The sequence below is a fragment of the Lytechinus variegatus genome, chromosome 5 (assembly GCF_018143015.1).
Source record: "Lytechinus variegatus isolate NC3 chromosome 5, Lvar_3.0, whole genome shotgun sequence".
Classification (NCBI taxonomy): Eukaryota; Metazoa; Echinodermata; class Echinoidea; order Temnopleuroida; family Toxopneustidae; genus Lytechinus; species Lytechinus variegatus.
Genome location: NC_054744.1, coordinates 9,022,804 through 9,042,596, shown reverse-complemented (window position 1 = coordinate 9,042,596; position 19,793 = coordinate 9,022,804). Strand labels below are relative to the sequence as shown.

Genomic DNA, 19,793 nt, shown 5'->3' with positions numbered 1-19,793 from the left:
GGGGGGGGGAGGTGAAGATTTTTTTTTCAGCACTGCAAATAAGACAATAACATTTAAGTGGGGATGGGGTATGTAACAGTGCGGTCATGACCCGCGAGCGAGCAGAAATGTTCTCGTTTTTGCGTTGAAAAAATAACCTTTTTGTCAATAGTTTGTTGGTATCACAGTCGATGCTACATGTCCTTCGGATCGTAGCACTCATGATATGGCCTTGATCAGAACACTAGAAACTTGAGAAATGTCATGAATAATTACGAGCGAGCGGAGCGAGCGAGCCGAAATGTTTGCGTTTTTCCGTCAAAACATACAATTCTTCTCAATAGCTTGTTGGTAATGATTACATATTAGTTGATGATACATGTCCTTCTGCTCGTAAGTCTCATGATATGGCCTTGATCAAGAGACTAGAAACTTAAGAAATTTCATAAATGATTACGAGCGAGCAGAGTGAGCGAGCCGAAATTTTCGCGTTTTCCCGTCAAAACATACATTTCTTGTCAATCGTTTCTTAGTAAATCAAGTATTAGTCGATGCTACATTTCCTTCTATTCGTAACACTCATAATACGGCCTTGAACAGGAGATTAGATACTTATGGAATTTCATAAATTATTACGAGCGAGCGGAGCGAGCTAACCGACATTTTAGCGTTTTCCGTCATTTTGTTTTTCATATTGGTAAAACATATTTTGTAAGAAAACGTATGTCTTTGTCTTGGTTCACTTGTATTCATAAGTATACATCATGATAATCATGTATGGCCTTGTTAATGGCGATACCGTGATCATGTCGGCGACATGCGGAAATAAAAGATATAATAAAATGGAGCGAGCGAAGCGAGCGGAAATTTTTTCTGTGTTTTTCGTCGGAAACATGAGATTCTGTTCATTATTGCTGTCATTGGGTAGGGGAACTGTCCGTAACCAGACCAAGATAACTCCTTGACCAGACCGACCTCTGGGGAGACAAGCAAAAAAAAAGGGGGGGGGGTTTGAACCTCCTAAACCCCCCTTGCGTATGCGCCTGCCCAAACGTTATCCCTGATGTACTATTCTAGTCACCTGGTCTATACAATGCCTTTTGTTCTTAGAATTTGAATACTCTACACTGTAAAAACTGCGGTGTTAAAACTGGCACCAATTTGTGTTATTATTATTATTATTATTATCTGTTTGGCGTCACCTGAGCCTGGGAGGCGAAAAGCGAACTGAATCACTGTGACCCGCAGGTCTCTCCTCCCGATATTGTGTTGATAGAGGATCACACCCTGACGTGTTAAAATTACACCATACAGATTAAACATAACACCAAAGAGTGTAAATGTAACAACAAAAGGTGTTGTAATACACCTATACTATCAATTTAACACCGGTGCCTGGTGTGGTCCTCTATGTACACCGGTTAACACCACAGTTTTTGTTGTGTACCGGTAAAGCTTATGCAACATCTCCATTTGAAAATGATAGTGCTTATAATCCTTATGAAAAATCACAAAGGTCATTTGAGAAAAGTTAATCATGAGCTAACCGTAAACTGGCTTATTCAGTGAAAATATTTCGAATCGGTTGCCGAACGATAAACAAAAGATGGCGGTATTCTCTACACTGGGCTAGGCGCCACATTTTTTAAAAAAGAATTTGTGTCAATTATGACATAAATTCAAAGCTTGGTCGCTTCGTCTCACGGCACAGTGTTGAATTTGATCTTGGAGTTACCAGTAACTCGTTGATTTGACCAGGGAAGTGTTATAACACTTCCCTGATTTGACTGAGCATTGTGTAGGCCTACAGTGTGGCCCGGGTGTGGCTCACATCTTCACAATAATGATATGACACTCTGTCAACACTTGCACCACACTGTCAACACTTGCACCGCACTGGAGAGAATGTTCAAACTGACTACAATGTATAGCATATATAGCTATGTGAACCAACCACATGCTCCAAGTCTGTATATTCTAACAGCTGGATTATCAAATTCTCATTTAAATTAACAGTTACTTTCTTAACAATTTTCATCTACCATAGTCATCTAAATAGTCGTTAACCTTCTTCGGGAAGATTCGTGAATCGACAATTCACGAATCTTCCGAAGATGACTACCAGAAATTTGGAAAGTGAATAAAAGAACTAGTTGGCATTGCAAAATTGCATTTCTCGTGATATATATATATATATATATATATATATATATATATATATATATATATATATATAAATATATATATAAATATGTATATTTATATGCTTCAGCATACAGGAATAAGATAATCAAAATTGGTTTAATAAAATGCTGTAGAAATAAAATTGTACATTTAAATAGCTCTTAAAATTAAAGGTAAAGTCAAACTCTTCGTCAGTCTGATGTGACAATAAAGGAAGAAGAGAATTCAAAATATATGCACTTTTTTCCAAAACTGTGTACAAAAACATGATTGTGATTTTTAGCATCAGTCCCCCACTCTTGGCTCAGCCCCCCCCCCCCCCCCACTCTGAAAACCGTTCCGCGGCCCCTGTACTGTATAAGAAAAAAAATCACCTAAGTGCTCGCACTCAACCCAATACCCATCTCTCTGTCGGTGTCGCCCCCACCCACTCCACACGGCCACCCCATGCCTGTTTTTGGTACATGAATACAACTTAGTCGTAATCAAACGGACGATCGAGCGGACAATCGTCTGCTTCAAACAACCACCTCCACTGCACACACATGTACGTATCGCGCAGCAACCATTGACCAATCACCGAGATGTTTTTCGCCTTACTGATGCCACTTTTTTGTTTGGGCTTGTCACGCCCACGACCCAATTGTGCCATAGAGCGAGATAGTATAGTTCGGTATTATTAAATTCACATCGAAATTAAAAGCACATGATTCTATTCAAGTATAGTTTTTAAACTATAGTTGAATATATGACATCGTAATTAAAAGAATTCTTTATTAGAAATAACGATATTGGTGAAATATATAAAAAATATTAACATCGCATTAATAATCAAATAGTGAGATGACCTATGTGCATTATTATGTGTGAAATGTGTCCGTGTGTGTCTTCCGTGTGTATAGAAAAGTAGATCCAGCTATCGAGTAAATTTAACACACCTCGGTTTTCGAAGACTCTATCAGGGAATCCTACGGATTTTGGGTATGAGTGATTATTCAGACGTTACTGAGAGATAGTTATCTGAATTTGTAAGGTAAGTGACTATTGGATCTCGTGTTTAATCATGGTATTGATATAGTTATTTGAGTAAAATTTTCATTCTCCTTGAATATTGCAGCAGCTTGCGATTAGATTTACACGTCGCCGATATCACAGGATCGGTAATGCGCTTCGCTTTTACCCCGTCCTCCTCCGGCTCGTGCCAGGCCTGTGCTGCTCACTCCGACCGAGCGCTTCCTCCTCGCTGTAGTGGATCGTATTACCGAACACTTTTCATGAATTTGATCATATCAAACACATTTTTCCAATAAAATTCATCAAACTTTCACCATGAATACACAAATACCTACAAAATATAAATATGCAGAAAACAGCAGAAATTTTGCCCTAATTGTTTTTCATTTTTACAACAATCAGCTTCCAATTCAATTGGACCTCTCTTCGCAAGTGAAATATTTTTGTCACCTGAAATTTGAAAAAGGTATCTTATTACCGAACGTTTGTTTTCTATGGTGGGAAAAGTTGGGAAAACAACAAAGTCTCTGATGAGTCTTTTAGTTTTGAGGATATAAAGACTTCGAAATTGTGTTTTCGATCATTTTTCTTCATTTTTCTATTCAAGTTTCCTTTGGAAATGGAAGGATGTTGCAAAGAAAAGGTTTGACTTTGAAGTTTGAGCGTAGGCCTGGCCTAGACTGGCAGCCGTCTGTTTCGAGGAGTTTTTAACATTTTTTTAATTTTTCCTCGTACACAGACGGCTCGCTATCGTGCAGCCACCATTAGGGGACTTGCAATGCAAAATCCCCCCGTCGGGGCTCTTCAATTTTTGTCTTTAATGAATAAAAAAATTGACAATTATTGCGACCAAAATGCAAATTGATATTCCCTCTTGGCATTAATTGCCAAAAAAAAGAAAAATCAAGTTAAAAGGAACAAAAACAGTGACTTACATCGGCTGTCACGCAAATTCACTTCCCCGTTTTATCTGATCTTAAGTACGGTACATTGAGTCCCCTGTACAGATCGCACTAGAACTTTGGTCTCTGTATTTGGTGAGTGAAGCCAACGGAGTTCAGCTGAACAACCAACATAACAGAGACCGAAGCTTTTGGTCTAGGCCTGGCCTAGCCCTAACCCAGGGAACTCCCGCCCGCTATGCGGGCGGGAGCCCAGGATCGTACGTGCAATTTGGCATACTCACCTGACAAGCGTGAAGTATGGTCAAAATAATTCTCCGAATAAATAGTTAAAACAGAAATCAAGCACTTACCACGATTACCGGTATATGGATGATGGTCTAACGAGTGGCAGTTTTTCTGACATCTGGGCACAGACTGGAACCTCAAAAAACGAAAAGTTCTCTCCTACCCCGTCTCGATCGGCCATTTTTGTTATGAATTGTAATGGTAATGCTTAATTTACATTAAACTTTTACATGCACGTGTACATCGGGCCCCCTCATGCAGCGCTGCCCTCATGTGAGTTTAAATTAGCCACCAATAGAAATGAAAAACTTTTCTCCTGAAATTGCTCCATTTTTAAAGTAAGGATGTCTCAAATCCCACATTACCGGAACTGCAAAGTAGTGATGGGTAAGTTGCAAGACTTTCAAAACATCCAATACAGTACATGTACTTCACATCCATATCGCACTTGCGGACATACATACATCGATCGTACACGAACGTGCATTAATTCAGCTGTGTTAAAGCTTCTCTGTGTGTTCGATGCCAGGCTCTTATTTAGATAACAATTATCATCCCCACTTTGATAATGGATACTGTAGATCGCAAGTTTTTTTATTTATAAACTGGTGAACCTGTGTATGGCCAGGGAGGTTCACCCTTCTTAATAATTTCATTGCAATTTAGAGCCTTCAATGAATTGCGGCCCTTCCAACGGTGCCATTGATCTCCAATATTATTGGAGGAAGAACATAGGAGAGAGGGACATGATAAGCTGGATAAAGTGAAAAAGAAAAAAATATACATTGTACACTGTAAAATGAAAGAAACATGTTGGTGAAGGTTTGATGAAAATCCATCGAAAGATAACAGACAACAGAAAACGATTCATAATGTAGATAGAAGGCAAGTAATTTTTTCTTTTTCATTTAAATCCAGGAACACCTTATCGGATCAATACCACACGGGTCCATGCAGAAGAAATGTCTGTCTGTTTTCAATAAGAAGATGTATAAGAATTGATCTATTTTTTTTTATTTGATACAGAATAAAAGTGAAATCATATTGAGCATGATGAAAGTTATGGCTTATGAAAGCGAGTACCATGTCTTGAGAAGATAGTCGGAAACAGAGAGAGACAAATTTACCGTAGATCATGGTCTCTGATACTCAACCGGTGAGCGTTGGGCCGGGGCTTTCTCGGGATGGCTCGGGGTTTATAGAAGACATTGAAGATGAAGGGGAAGGATTTGAGGAGGAACTGGAAGGAGAGGGAGACGTTGGAGATATTGGGGACAGCGGGGTGGAAGACACGGCGGAGACGCCAGATGCCTCGTCGTCCAAGACCGATTCCGTGGTGAAAAAGAAGAGGAGGAGAAAAAAGAAGTGAGTTCTTGCAATATTTTCAAGTTTTATTCTATTCATAACCTAATATAAAGCACAGTTTTACAATACTAAGCATAATATAGTTAACTAAAAAAAGTCACAATTTCCATTTTAAAAGTTTATCAGACTTTAGTACAAAGAGATACCAAGTAAGTAATCTACACAATATCTTTAAGTTGCATAGCCTACAGAGGAAGTCGCATTTGTAGTGTTGCCATGGGATTAGTAAAAACATGGACTGTTTGCTTAAAATACAAACATTTTAGATAATATAGTTTGAGAAAAATGAATGAATGTGTTGTATTACATGTACTGTACATTGTACCAATTTGATATTCTTGTCCTTGCCAAAATAAAATGATAATAATCATAATCAATAACCAATTGATTTTCTTATGAGTACAGTGCAGGAATGGGGCAGCCTTGGAAATTTTTAGAAAAAATAATAAGAAAAACCCCACAAAAACAAATTGTTACTTGTGTTGTAGCAATATATGTGTAGGTTTTTCATAATTCAATATTAATGCCCTGAACATCAAGTACCGGTACATGTACAGTAGCAGAGTTCGGGTGGCTTGAACACTTCTATTTATTTTCTTTAAGTGTCTTTGTGACAAAATTTTCCCACCTTTATGGAGTGAACGATTGTAATGTATCAAATTTCATTTACTGAAAGCTTTCTTTCTTTATGTTTGAACAGAATCATTGGTATCAACCTCTCAAGCTGCAAATATGAGTCAGGTGAGCTCAGTGGTAGTTGCCTATAAAATGTTCTTTGTCCATTATGTATCAGCATACATCTGGTTAGATAAGTTACATGAAGTTATGGTTCCGAATGTAGAATTTGTCTTTCAAAAACAATGCATCTTATCATGCTCGTTAACATAGTGAACATTGAACTGATAAATTTTGTTTGTGTAAATACGTCAAAGATGATTGTCTATGCTACATACAGAAGGCAAATGTACGGTACATTAGGAGCTTGAAAGGAAATAGAAAATTAACTAAAATAATGAATGTAATAAAAGCCGTCATCAGTTTTCAGTTGAGGTCACCTTAGATTTAAGACAGGAAGTCTAGTTTAATGAGAGAATTACTTGTTGATGAACTTGTTTTCACAAATAGTCTCATGTTTAAATGTGACAGACTATTTTCCTTGATGTTTTTAATGTTAACTTTGATACACACTGGGAATACTTGTATTTCCGTGCTTTTTGGAAAGTACATGTAAATATCAATATGAACGAATTTGCATGTTTTCTGCCCATTATTTTAATTAACTTTTTTTGTATCTTTTCACATTCAATCATTTTATTTATTTGCAAGGCCACCTTTTTTCATATTATACAGTGTACCACAAAATGGGAAAAAATCTCCCAAGGACAATTTACATAGGCTTTGTGATAATTATGAAAAAAGTAATTCATGGCTTTCAAAGCAAATATGGGGTTAATACCGTTGTACTGATTTTGTTGAAGAAAACTGTTATTTTGAACTTTGATTTGACAGTTCGAAGAATGTCCAAGAAGTTTGGTATGAAAGAAGTCGGAGAGGATGAAGACTGGACGCTCTACTGGACTGATTGGACTGTACCGTTGGAGAGGGTCATGGAGATGAAGAAATACCAAGTAAGTCACTTACAAAATTTCTTATACTTCATATACAAATGAAGTAGAGTTGATATGTCATTAGTAGAGACATGCAAATAAATTCAGCCTGTTTACTTAAGATATAAATACATTGGATACAAATTTATTCGGAGAATAATGATTAGTAAGTCCGCAGTTAATTTTCTTATGAGCAGATAACTGGCTCAGCTTCACATATGATATTTGGCAGAAAAAAATATTTTGAAAAAAAATGCAAATCAATGTTTGTGTAAGTAAATGAACATGTATACATTGAGTCTTTCACACTTAAGTTTTTAAAAATATTCATGTTTTATCGTTCGAAATAGACATCACCACCCCACCACCACCACCCAAAGTGTAATAGATTTTTATGGTTGAAATATTATTTTGGATACAATGTACAAACATCTAGGAACAAGCTTCTGCAGTTTAATAATAATAATAATAAAGATTGATTTATTAAAGTGCATAGTAAAAAAAAAACTCGATGCACTTTACAGTGTAAGATATAAATACAAAAATAGTATAAAACAAAGTAATTGTAAAAATGAAAACTAGCTAAAGGATAGACATTACTGATACAGCATATAAATAAAACTAAACATAATTAAATCAAAGTTAAGCATAAGGCATAATTTGTTAATAATATGAAAAGATTTATTAATTATAGTATAATCGGAATAAACTAGTGATATAAACACGAAAGGATGGGGAGACATATTGATTATCATGTTTTGATGTTCACCATTGCTTTAAGTGTTCAACTAGTACGAAGTGGATTTTTGTCAGGAAGTTTTTGATTAAGTGAGCATGATCTCTCCCCACGTGAAACCAGATACATCCCTGCCCTTCCCCCTTCATTGGTTGCCCTCCACAGAAGTCCAGGCTAATTCATGATACATACATGACTGGTGTGCTTGGCAATTACACTGTAATCAACTAATTTAATTATCAAGTCAACCAGCCGAGTGCACGTGTACATGTGCACATGTTTTGGGCAGTGCCTCAGAGACTTTGCATGATTTTTTTTATTTATTTATTTTATTTTGGTATAAAAAACATTGCACATAGCAGCCTCACAGCTGAATTGCGTACAATTTACAAAAATGATTGATACATACAATACACATACAATAGTGGATCAAAATAAGATCTATATTGAAATAGGGCATAAATAACTAAACTCTGATCTACACATAGATTCAATGAATATTGGTAATAGGATTTAACACATTGTTTTACTAGATGAAGATTTTATGATATAATTCAATATGGTTACTTTTGGGATGTATACCGGTACATGTATGTCATGCCATCTTTCATAAATTATAGGCTTTCGATGTATAATGTATACAGGATTCATGCATACTGTATGAATGTTGATTAGTCATGTACATGTACATGTAACAGAAGTGATATGGAACGTTGTGGCCCTGTGGATTAGTCTCCGGACTTTGAAACAGGGTCGTGGGTTCAAATCCCAGCCATGGCGTAATTTCCTTCGGCAAGAAATTTATGTTGTGCTGCACTTGACCCAGGTGAGGTGAATGGGTACCTGGTAGGATTTATTCCTTGAACGCATTAGCGCCTATTGTATGGCGGCTCAGCTACAGCCGGTATAATAATACGTATGATACCAAGTATCAAAGCGCAGTTGAGTATATGCATATAGTAACTGCGCTATATAAATGGACATATTATTATTATTATTATTATACATGTACATGTACATAGGCCGAGGCAAATGAACCCCTAGACTGCCCAAAATAGCCAATGATGTTGCACAAAATTGCCACTGTAATCTACAAAAGGGTCAAATACATGTACATGTATGTATAAAATGTGTTTTAGAATATGAAAAGCTGTGTAGGTACAGAAAATATTATTTTCCCTATTTACATGTACATGTATATACTTGATGCTAAAAAGTTTATAGTGAACGCCAACAGAAAATGCACTTCTTCATGCTGAGTGCTAAAAATAGACAAGTACATGTAAGACAACAACACTACAATGTCCGGCAAGCCCAGAGAAACTAACCTTTTTTATTGTAATATTTTATCACCTGGCCTCACAATTAAAAATCTAGAAGATGGGAGGAATTGAATACTAATAGTATGTTTATTTTCTGGTTGAGTTCACTAACTTTTTAGCACCACATAAGTGTAAATAGACATGTAGATTGCAGTATGTACAATACATGTATATTCTAATTATTCTCCAATACATCTGATTTACAAGTTTTTTTTTATCTTGATAAGAATTATTAAGATGTACCTTATTCCTAAGCTACAGTTGCTCTTGAATCAAAATTTAGTTGAATTACACTAGAGCAAACTAAATCCCACCTGAAATGCACTTTCTAAAAAGAGACCTACATTTTGTGTTTTACAAGAGAATTCGAAGCCATTCTTTTGACCTCACAACTATCACATTGCTGTTCAAACCAGTGATCCTTCTCTAAGCGCTAGAATTTCATTTTGTTTGCTTGTGCAGAAAGTCAACCACTTTCCTGGAATGACAGAGATCTGCCGCAAGGACCTTCTGGCCCGCAACATGACCCGGTTACTCAAGCTGTTCCCCAAGGATTATGCTATCTTCCCTCGCACCTGGGTGCTCCCCGCAGAGTAAGTTTGTAAACATGATGGAGCAGATTTATTCCTGCTATTATTAGGATGATGTAGGTTGGCAAGTGATTTTTGTTTTGGCCAAGTTGTGTAAATACACATGTAGCATGTTTGCTGAATTCTGAAAAGCAAGGCCCCAAGTATGATATATATTTAGATGACAGAAGATGAGCATGCAAATTATTTCTGGATATGAGTTTTCTTGATTTATGCAGACTTGAATACTTTCAATTGTCCAATCATCAAACAATTTACGTACTATCAGCAAATAATAAGTTCAGATCAAGAGACAAAAAACTAGATATGAGTGCGAGTGCGCAGTTTAATGAAATTATTTAACACTTATCCTCTTAATAAACAAATAAAGAGAAAAAAAACATCAGCCTGTCATTTACTGTACAGGGCCTGATAACCCAAATAATGATAACTTTGTAATTTCCATTTGAGTGGTTTAAGATTTTCCCTGTACAAAAAAGGAATTGGGAATACAACAACATTGACCGTATAGGATGCTACATAAAGATGGCTTCCAACGCAAGTTTTGAATGTCAGCATGTACATGTACCATAAATTAATACAATTTATCAAGAGCTTGGCTGCCCTTTGTGTGCAAGAGTAGTGTTATCTTTCAGTTCAGTGTGATCTTTTCACTATTTTCTCTGTTAAAATAAGTATTTTTTTGTTCCCATGTGGAGGTGTCACGGTCTAGCGGTTTTTAACTCATCTTTTAATCTGAGGGATGTGGGTTCGATTCCCTGACATGGCGTGTTTTCCTTCAGCCATAAATTTGCCCACATTGTGCTGCACTCAACCCAGGTGAGGTGAATGGGTACCCAGTCGGAAGAAATTCCTTGAATGCTTCAGCGCCTGCGGTATATGGCAGCACAGCTAAAGCTGGGGTAATAATAGCTGAGCTTTGTACATGTATCCTCAGACAAAAAGCGCTTAATAAATCCAGCTATTATTATTATCATCATCATTATTATCTTTATAGTTATGGTGACTACCAAGCATTCTGTCGGACTAAGAAGAACAAGACGTACATCTGTAAACCAGAGAGTGGATGTCAAGGAAAGGGGATCTTCATCACCAAGAACCCTAAAGATATCAAACCTGGGGAACACATGGTCTGCCAACAATACCTTTCAAAGGTAACAACACCAATATTTGATATATGTATATAAACATCATGCCACATTTCGACTGATATTATTATTATTGTATCTTTATGTAGAATTAATGCAGTCATTATTGTTTTTCTCCTGCTTTTCTTATTATTTCATTGTAATGTTATATGACATGCTATCAATGGGGAAAATGGATTACATTTCTAGATGCATATTTTTTTTCTGCCGTCTTTATTGTTATGATAAAAATGCATTTTTGAAATGAAATATGTCATTAATTTTATATGATATACAGTTAGGAAAAACGGACTACTTTTCTTTAATGCTTATGATTTCCAGACACTGGTGAATAAAATGAACGCTTCAGTTAATTAATTACAGTTTATAGCTCTGATACCACATTTTCTTCTTGATTTGATGAGAGTTTCAATCACAGAATCATCCTCTTTGCTTTAACAATCAATTACTACATATAGGGATGAAAGTTGCCAATTTGGGATACACCGCTATATGTATTATTACTTTATTTTCTTTTCTTTGGCAGCCCTTCCTTATTGATGGCTACAAGTTTGATTTCCGGATCTATGTCGTGGTGACGTCCTGTGATCCGTTCAGGATATACGTCTATAAAGATGGCCTTGTCCGCTTTGCCACCGTGAAGTACACGGATCCAACCAATAACAATGTTGTGAGTATACTTCACCAATAATCAAATTTATTTCACATTTAGGGAAGGAATGATTTACATCACATGTACTTACTCAATGTGTAGATTAGCCGTCACTGAGCTTAATTCGTATCTTCAAGCAAAGTTTTATTTGCTAATTTTATTTTTATTTAGTTTTATTTGATATTTTTTGTCTGCTTAAAAAAAGAATAATTATGTTTTTGCTTGAGCCCTTTATTTTGTATAACTTATAATGGGGAGGGGGGGTGCAGGAAGCAATAAACCAATGCAAGTGCCAGCCATGAATCTTTTGTTTTAGTCCAACAAAATGTTGATATGTTGGTAAATTAGCCCAATTACAAAAAAGTAATTAGCATTCTTCGAAAAATTTTGCCACCTGCCCCCTTGAAAAACAACAACTTTCTTTTGTAGTCTTTTTTTAATGTACATGTATGGTCCCCCAACCTGTCTTAATCGAAATTTTGAAATAGCTTGGTAACTAAATTACATCATAAAATACATGTTTACTTAACTAAGAGTTGAATTGTTGGAAATAAATCACATTATTTTGTACCTGCTTTTCTTATAGGATGATGTTTGTATGCATCTCACTAACTATGCCATCAACAAACACAGCTCAGACTTCATAAGAGACGATGAAAGTGGTCACAAAAGGTCAGTTTCTTTGTAGAATTTTTACCTTTTAACAAATATACATTTTGATGTCAATCAATTATTCAATATGTGCATACCTGTAACATAAAGCTGAACTTATGATTTATTACATATTATTTTTGTTTTTTCTATCTGAAACACATTCAACCTTATCTTAAAATCTACCAATTTTCCCATCACACAAATTAGGTACATAATCTATTGTGAAATATTTTCTATTCTGCACTTCTAAAACCTTTCTGAAACCTTTTAAGTTACCTGCCATTATCATAGTGTTACGTGCTCATTGTGAGCCAATTTTCCATGTCTAGGAAAATGTGCATCAATTTTTTTTTATAGTTACAGATGATTCAATAGAGATAAGGTTGAATGGGATAAAACAATCAAAATTTATTAAATTGTGCTCATCCATATAGATTAGATCATTTGTAAAGATAAAATTATTTTGATGGACAAAGAAAATAATTGATTTTTTGAGGGGGAAATGCCTCAATGTTATTTCAGGGCACTGCTATAGTTTTATATATTTTTCATTGTAGCATGACCATTGTTTCATGAAAAGTAAATATACAATGGTACAAATATAGATTTTTACATGAATTCATTGGGAAAATAGTCACATCTAACTATAGACATGTATTTAAAGGTCAAGTCCACCCCAGAAAAATCAAACTAGCATAACGCTGAAAATTTCATCAAAATCAGTTTTAAATAAGAAAGTTATGGCATTTTAAATTTTCGATTATTTTTCACAAAACAGTGATATGCACAACTCAGTGTCATGCAAGTGAGTCAGTCGATGATGTCCATCACTCACTATTTCTTTTGTTTTTTGTTGTTTGAATTATACAGTATTTAATTTTTCCGGATTTGACAATAAGGACCAAGTTGACTAAATCATATAGTATTAAACAATGCTAATTCCATATGTTCAGGGAGGAATTAATTGCTGATTCACTTGGCAATGAGGAGGAAATTATAATATTTCATATTTTTTATGATGTACTGCAAAAGAAATAGTGAGTGGATGATGTCATCAGTCTCCTCATTTGCATACCGACCAGGATGTGCATACATTGTATAACTGTTTTGTGAAATTAAGCTCAACTTTAAAATGTCATAACTTTCTTATTTTACATCCAATTTTGATGAAATTTTCAGTGTTATGATTGTTGGATTTTTCTCTTTTTATTCGAATCAAGTTTTTGCTGGGGTGGACTTGTCCTTAAATATTTGAATGTTGCTTTTACCCATGTATGACTTGTGAACATTTTATTGTAAACATGCAATTTCAGCCTTTTGACTGTGTAGCATGTATTGTTTTTGTCTCACCTGCGAAGCAAAGTGAGACAATAGGCGCCGCTTTTCCGACGGCGGCAGCGTCAACATCAAATCTTAACCTGAGGTTAAGTTTTTGAAATGACATCATAACTTAGAAAGTATATGGACCTAGTTAATAAAACTTGACCATAAGGTTAATCAAGTATTACTGAACATCTGATTAGAGTTTCATGTCACATGACCAAGGTCAAAGGTCATTTAGGGTCAATGAACTTAGACCATGTTGGAGGAATCAGCATCGAAATCTTAACCTGAGGTTAAGTTTTTGAAATGTCATCATAACTTAGAAAATATATGGACCTAGTTCATGAAATTTGGACATACGGTTAATCAAGTATCACTGAACATCCTACATGAGTTTCACGTCACATGACCAAGGTCAAAGGTCATTTAGGGTCAATGAACTTTGGCCGAATTGGGGATATCTGTTGAATTCCCATCATAACTTTGAAAGTTTATGGATCTGATTCATGAAACTTGGACATAATAGTAATCAAGCATCACTGAAAATTTTGTGCAAATTTCAGGTCTCATGATTAAGGTCAAAGGTCATTTAGGGTCAATGAACTTTTGCCGAATCGGGGGTATCTGTTGAATTACCATCATAACTTTGAAAGTTTATTGGTCTAGTTCATTAAACTTGGACATTAGAGTAATCAAGTATCACTGAACATCCTGTGCGCGTTTCAGGTCACATGACCAAGGTCAAAGGTCAATGAACTTTGGCCGAATTGGGGTTTTTTGTTGAATAACCATCATATCTCTGTAAGTTTATTGGTCTAGTTCATAAAAAGTGGACATAAGAGTAACCATGTATCACTGAACATCTTGTGCGAGTTAGAGTAGTATTCAAAGTCAGCACTGCTGCTATATTGAACCGCGTGATGCAGGTGAGACGGCCAGAGGCATTCCACTTGTTATATGAAATAAACCATGATTGAATTGAATTGAATTGTAACTGGTTCACACTGTGACATGTTTACAGCGACAGGTTCACATGGTGACATTTTTACGCAGTGACATTTTTACACAGTGACTGACTGAAGTGCTTCCTCGATGAGTGGAGTAGGAGTTCTTTGGTACTGGCAAGTCCTGGGTCAAATGACCGGTTAAGGATTTTAAATATGCATAATTGATGCATTAAAGCCATGTCCCAACTTCCATTAAAGCAAAATGAACATTCCCATACAGTGTTTCAACTATGCTTTCCCTCGTCTTTCTTTCTGGATCATCAGGAAAATCACCACAGTCGACCAGTGGTTCAAAAACAACGGCTACGACATCGAGAAGATCTGGAGGGACATCCATGACGTGATCATCAAGACCCTGATCACGGCCCACCCGGTCCTCAAGCACAACTACCGCACGTGTTTCCCCAACCACATCAAAGGCAGTGGGTGCTTTGAGATCTTGGGCTTTGACATCATGCTGGATAAGAAGCTCAAACCATGGTTGATAGAGGTGGGTACTTTTTGCAAGCACTTGAAGAGCGGGATTTACCTTTTGTCATATTATTGTAAAGCCCTTTGAGCATATTCAAGGAAAAGCACTATATAAGTATTTAAAGGGGAAGTTCACCCTGAAGAAAACTTTGTTGTGAAAATAGCAGAAAAAATAGTAAAAAATATTGGTGAAGGTTTGAGGAAAATCCGTTAAAGAGTAAGAAAGTTATTAGAGTTCAAAATTTTGGATTTGTGACGTCATAAACGAGCAGCTGCCCCATGTGTTATGTAATATAAAATGTATGAATTTCAAATTTTGTATGGTTCCTGATGACTTAATTTTGTTTTCTTTTCATGATCGGGTATGAAATGATTTGGCTATTGATATACAAAAGTTGCAGTGAAAACCATTTTCAATTTTCTGAGAAAATGACATTTCATTGATTTTTTACCATTTGCTATGTAGGAATGCTGCTCGCATATGACGTCACAAATCAAATAATTGAAATTCTAATAACTTTTTAATTATTTGATGAACTTTTCTCAAACCTTCGGCAATATTTTTTATTATTTTTTCTGCTATTTTTACAATAAACTTTTTGTCAGGGTGAACTTCCCCTTTAATGAATGTATGCGTGTTGATCACCATAATAATGGCAGTCAAACCGGGTGGGTGTTTCATAAAACTAAAATGAGTGACTTTACGAACGACTGATGACCCTTTCTTACAGACTAAATCAACACCAGTGAAAGTCTAGTGTGTATCATTTGATACAAGAGAGGATCACCATTCGTTAATAAAGTCGCTTATAACCTATGAACAGGTTTATGAAACTTGCTTTAGTGACCACCTGGGGGTGTTTTATAAAGCTGTTCATAAGTTAAGAGCGACTACAAGAATGACCGGTGACCCTTTCTTACGTGCTAACCATCGCCAATGAACAATTCGGGGTGTAACAATTACCACAAGAAATGATCACCAGTCATTCATAAAGTTGCCCGTAACTAACAAACAGTTTTATGAAACATCTACATGTACCTGCTTTAGTGCATACATTTTAATATTACAGTTAAATTACACTTGTTAATTATCAAAAATGTTTTATTCATTTAGTTATTGTCTATAATTGTGATCAAAATTTTATACAGAAATTACAGTTAGTTACAATTGTTTGTTATGGCAGGGCCGTTGTGGAAAGCAGTTTTGAAACTGACAATGCCACCCTGTATATTAATAGATCTACCAAAAAAATACAGGTGAAATAAATACAAATATGTATCCATGATGAAGTTATCCTCAACAATGCTCTTGTGTTCTAGGTAAACCATTCTCCAAGCTTCCACACCGATGCCAAACTCGACAAAGAAGTCAAAGAGGGTCTCCTCTTTGACACCATGAACATCATCAACCTGACTCCGTATGATAAGAAGAAATGTATGGAGGAGGAGAGGAAAAAGATCAAAGAGAGGCTCCTGGCACGATCCAAGCCCAAAGAATTCAGGTCCGTACATTTAAAAGATAAATGCTAGTTGTGGTAATGATCTAAAGATGAGTTCGAACAGATTTCAATAAAATTACCACCCAAGTATTTGTATGTATGATTAAAAAATATTTGCTGAGTGGCTCTGGAAGAAATCTTGAATATAAGGATATTATCATATTTTACTGATATAAATGCATCTAATCACAGCTTCAATCAGAAGCTATGCTGCATTTGTTGTAGAGCGCTTAGAGAGGGATTAAGTACTATAAAGCAAAGCAAAATTATTATTGTACAGAGTTCATCTATATCCATTTTTTTTCTTTCATTAATTTTTATGTTTTCATATAGAATGATATCACAGAATTAAAACCAGTGATAAGTGAACATAGCCCATTTTCGAGGCTTGTGAATTTCAGTATTCTCAAGCAAAACACTCAGCTGGTAATCAGTAAAAATCCATGAAATTACACTTTTTGTAATCTGCTTTCAAACAAAGCATAGTTACGGCCTCAGATATGATCTTTAAAAGCACATAATAAAACTTAATGATAAAATAAGACAATCATTCAGAATCGGTATATACGCTTCATCCCATTGTTTCACTTTATAGGAAAGAGGAATACGAGGACACGTATGAGAAAGCCGCAGAGGTCCAGCTCAAGTATGAAGAGAATCATATAGGGGACTTTACCAGGATATACCCCATGGACGACTCGGACAAGTATGAGAAGTACTTCCAGCACAGTGGCTCCCTCTTTCAGGAAACCGCTGCATCCAAAGCAAGAGGGGAGTGTGCAAGGTTAGATCAACTGACACTCATGGGGTTTTGCTATGGATATTGCAATGCATTTCTGGGCCCCTTCTTACAAAGAATTGTGATTCATCCAATCAACCACAACTATGGACAGCCGGCATAGTCATCATCTAAAATACACGTTTGTTCAAAAATATTTTCTAGATATGATGTATATTCATACATTCACTGTTTTCTTGACAATTCAGTATGCTTCTCTTTGTTTTCAAATGACATTGTGCAAAGTTCATAAAGAAAAAAAAATGACATTGATGGATTTCCATATACTTGAGGTTGATCGGATCAATCATAACTCTTTGAAAGACGAGGCCCTGAAGTGCATCCTGGGAAATGTGCTGTTATTAACTTGCTCAAAATGTTTGATATATGACCTGAGAGCAAGGAAGGCAGATTGTGACGTTTTTAATGTGCCCTAAAGATACGTTTTGATACGCAGAAAGATGGGTGGCTTCGGAGATGTTGATATTGAAAGTTACACCATGTAGCAGGCAGAATCTGGAAACAAAGGATTGATGCTAGATGATATTCCCCTTTAGAGGTCAGACCAAGGTCCTCTTTGGTTGGTTGATTAATTCTGAATAATTCATTGTCCGGTCATCTTGCTCATTGTGCACAACAATTTGACAATACATTCCGATTCTCCGGAAGGCATTTTAGTAGGTTTCATGACATTTGTTGCGGCGACAATGGCTTCGATGGAAAATCTGCACATTAAGCCAAACATATAATCTATCTCCCTCTAAAATGAAATAAATCCTCATTATCTTTACATTATTCTGATCCAAAAACTCCATTACAATCCAAACTCTTAACCCTATACCCTCTGAGACATCTAGACCGGAGCAAATATCTCGGGATCAAATGTTATGTCCCCTTTTAGTACTGTTCTTTTGATGGACAATTTCTTTTGCAAAATTTTAGTACAGTCTTCTTTATTGATTGATTGATCGATTCTTTATTTCCATGCAAAAAATTAGACATACGACATGAAATATATTGACAATATTTCATGGTAAAATATTAACAATAAACAATCATTGCATGGGAGGGGACAGTCACAAGCACAAAGGCTTGAAAAAGGATGCCCCTCAAGAAAGACTAGGTCCCTGAATGAAATGAATGTAAGTCATATTTGAAAATTACAATAAAAGCAGGGCCAAAATGAAAACACATCAAGCATGTCAAGAATAATCTAATGATAATAACACACCATATTATTCATATGGGTTTGTTTGCATCACCTAGGCAACAAAGGGAAGAGATCCGTGCCAAGCAAGAGAAGCTGGAGATGATGTTGAAGAAGAAACCCAGTGAGAGGAAGGACTCTGGAGGACTCAGACCAGAGAGTCCAAACGGCGATGGCAGGACCAGGCGGAGAGGCAGGCCAACCGTTCCTCGTGTAGCTTTGGGCAAGAAACACTACTCACGCTCACATTCCGATGTAAGATACTTCTTTCTATTCGTTTTTTGTTTGTTTCATAACTGAAGTGAGAACTTTGCATACTATATTTAACAAGTGTGTAAAGATTAGGAACTCTGTTCCTAGCAGCGTGGACAATTTCTGCATTGGTTTTAATGTGCTCATGGTACGTGCATGCACACATTCATAATGCTGATCAGATAATGAGTTCACTTCATTCATATTCAAGGGATGATTTCAACAAACTGTGAACTTGACTTTTTTTAAGAAGAGTTTTATGCTCAAATTATCGTGTTTTTTTTACATTTTTCGAGAAATCATATTCAAATGATACGCATGTCACTTTCGGTGAAAGCTATGCATCGTAAAGTTACCCCCACCTAATCTCTCTCTCTTGTGTAAATTTTTCTGTATCAGTCTAAAGTTCAGCATTCACTCTGCCCTCCCATCGTTGATTTGTCAAATGCTAAATGTGCCCAACTCCTATATTTAGTCTGCAGGCTTAGACCCTGATTAAAACTTTGATCAATAAGTGGGTCTCCACACAAAGACTAGCATGCTTCAAACTGTTTTAATCCAATTCCTGAGATAGAGGGCCTTCAGTACACAAGGCATCATACTAGCCTGCACATTCAGACCCGTATCTCGAGTGAACGGTTCGCATAGCACACTAGACCTCAACCTTTGGTATCAATGTATTCAATGGAACATGATCAACTGTTTGGTTCTTTGCCTTTATGCCGGTGTGTTGGCCTGGTTGGTGGAGCAACCGTCTCGCAACCGGGAGGTCGGGAGTTCAAACCCCGGCCACGTCAGACCTAAAAGACGTAAAT

The 19,793-nt window shown here is 36.2% G+C and overlaps 1 protein-coding gene across 1 annotated transcript in view; it reads left to right on the top strand.

The window, feature by feature from the left end:
• Window positions 1-3,067: 3,067 nt before the first annotated feature.
• LOC121415213 (tubulin polyglutamylase ttll6-like) overlaps window positions 3,068-19,793 on the top strand; it is a 34,893-nt gene continuing 18,167 nt past the window's right edge. Inside the window, exons 1-12 of the mRNA XM_041608381.1 lie at window positions 3,068-3,196; window positions 5,394-5,732; window positions 6,433-6,473; window positions 7,242-7,360; window positions 9,860-9,990; window positions 10,985-11,141; window positions 11,662-11,805; window positions 12,374-12,459; window positions 15,036-15,261; window positions 16,563-16,744; window positions 17,337-17,525; window positions 18,786-18,981. Coding sequence (XP_041464315.1) covers window positions 5,503-5,732; window positions 6,433-6,473; window positions 7,242-7,360; window positions 9,860-9,990; window positions 10,985-11,141; window positions 11,662-11,805; window positions 12,374-12,459; window positions 15,036-15,261; window positions 16,563-16,744; window positions 17,337-17,525; window positions 18,786-18,981 — 1,701 coding nt within the window. The 5' untranslated portion in view covers window positions 3,068-3,196; window positions 5,394-5,502. The remainder of the gene's footprint in view (window positions 3,197-5,393; window positions 5,733-6,432; window positions 6,474-7,241; window positions 7,361-9,859; window positions 9,991-10,984; window positions 11,142-11,661; window positions 11,806-12,373; window positions 12,460-15,035; window positions 15,262-16,562; window positions 16,745-17,336; window positions 17,526-18,785; window positions 18,982-19,793) is intronic.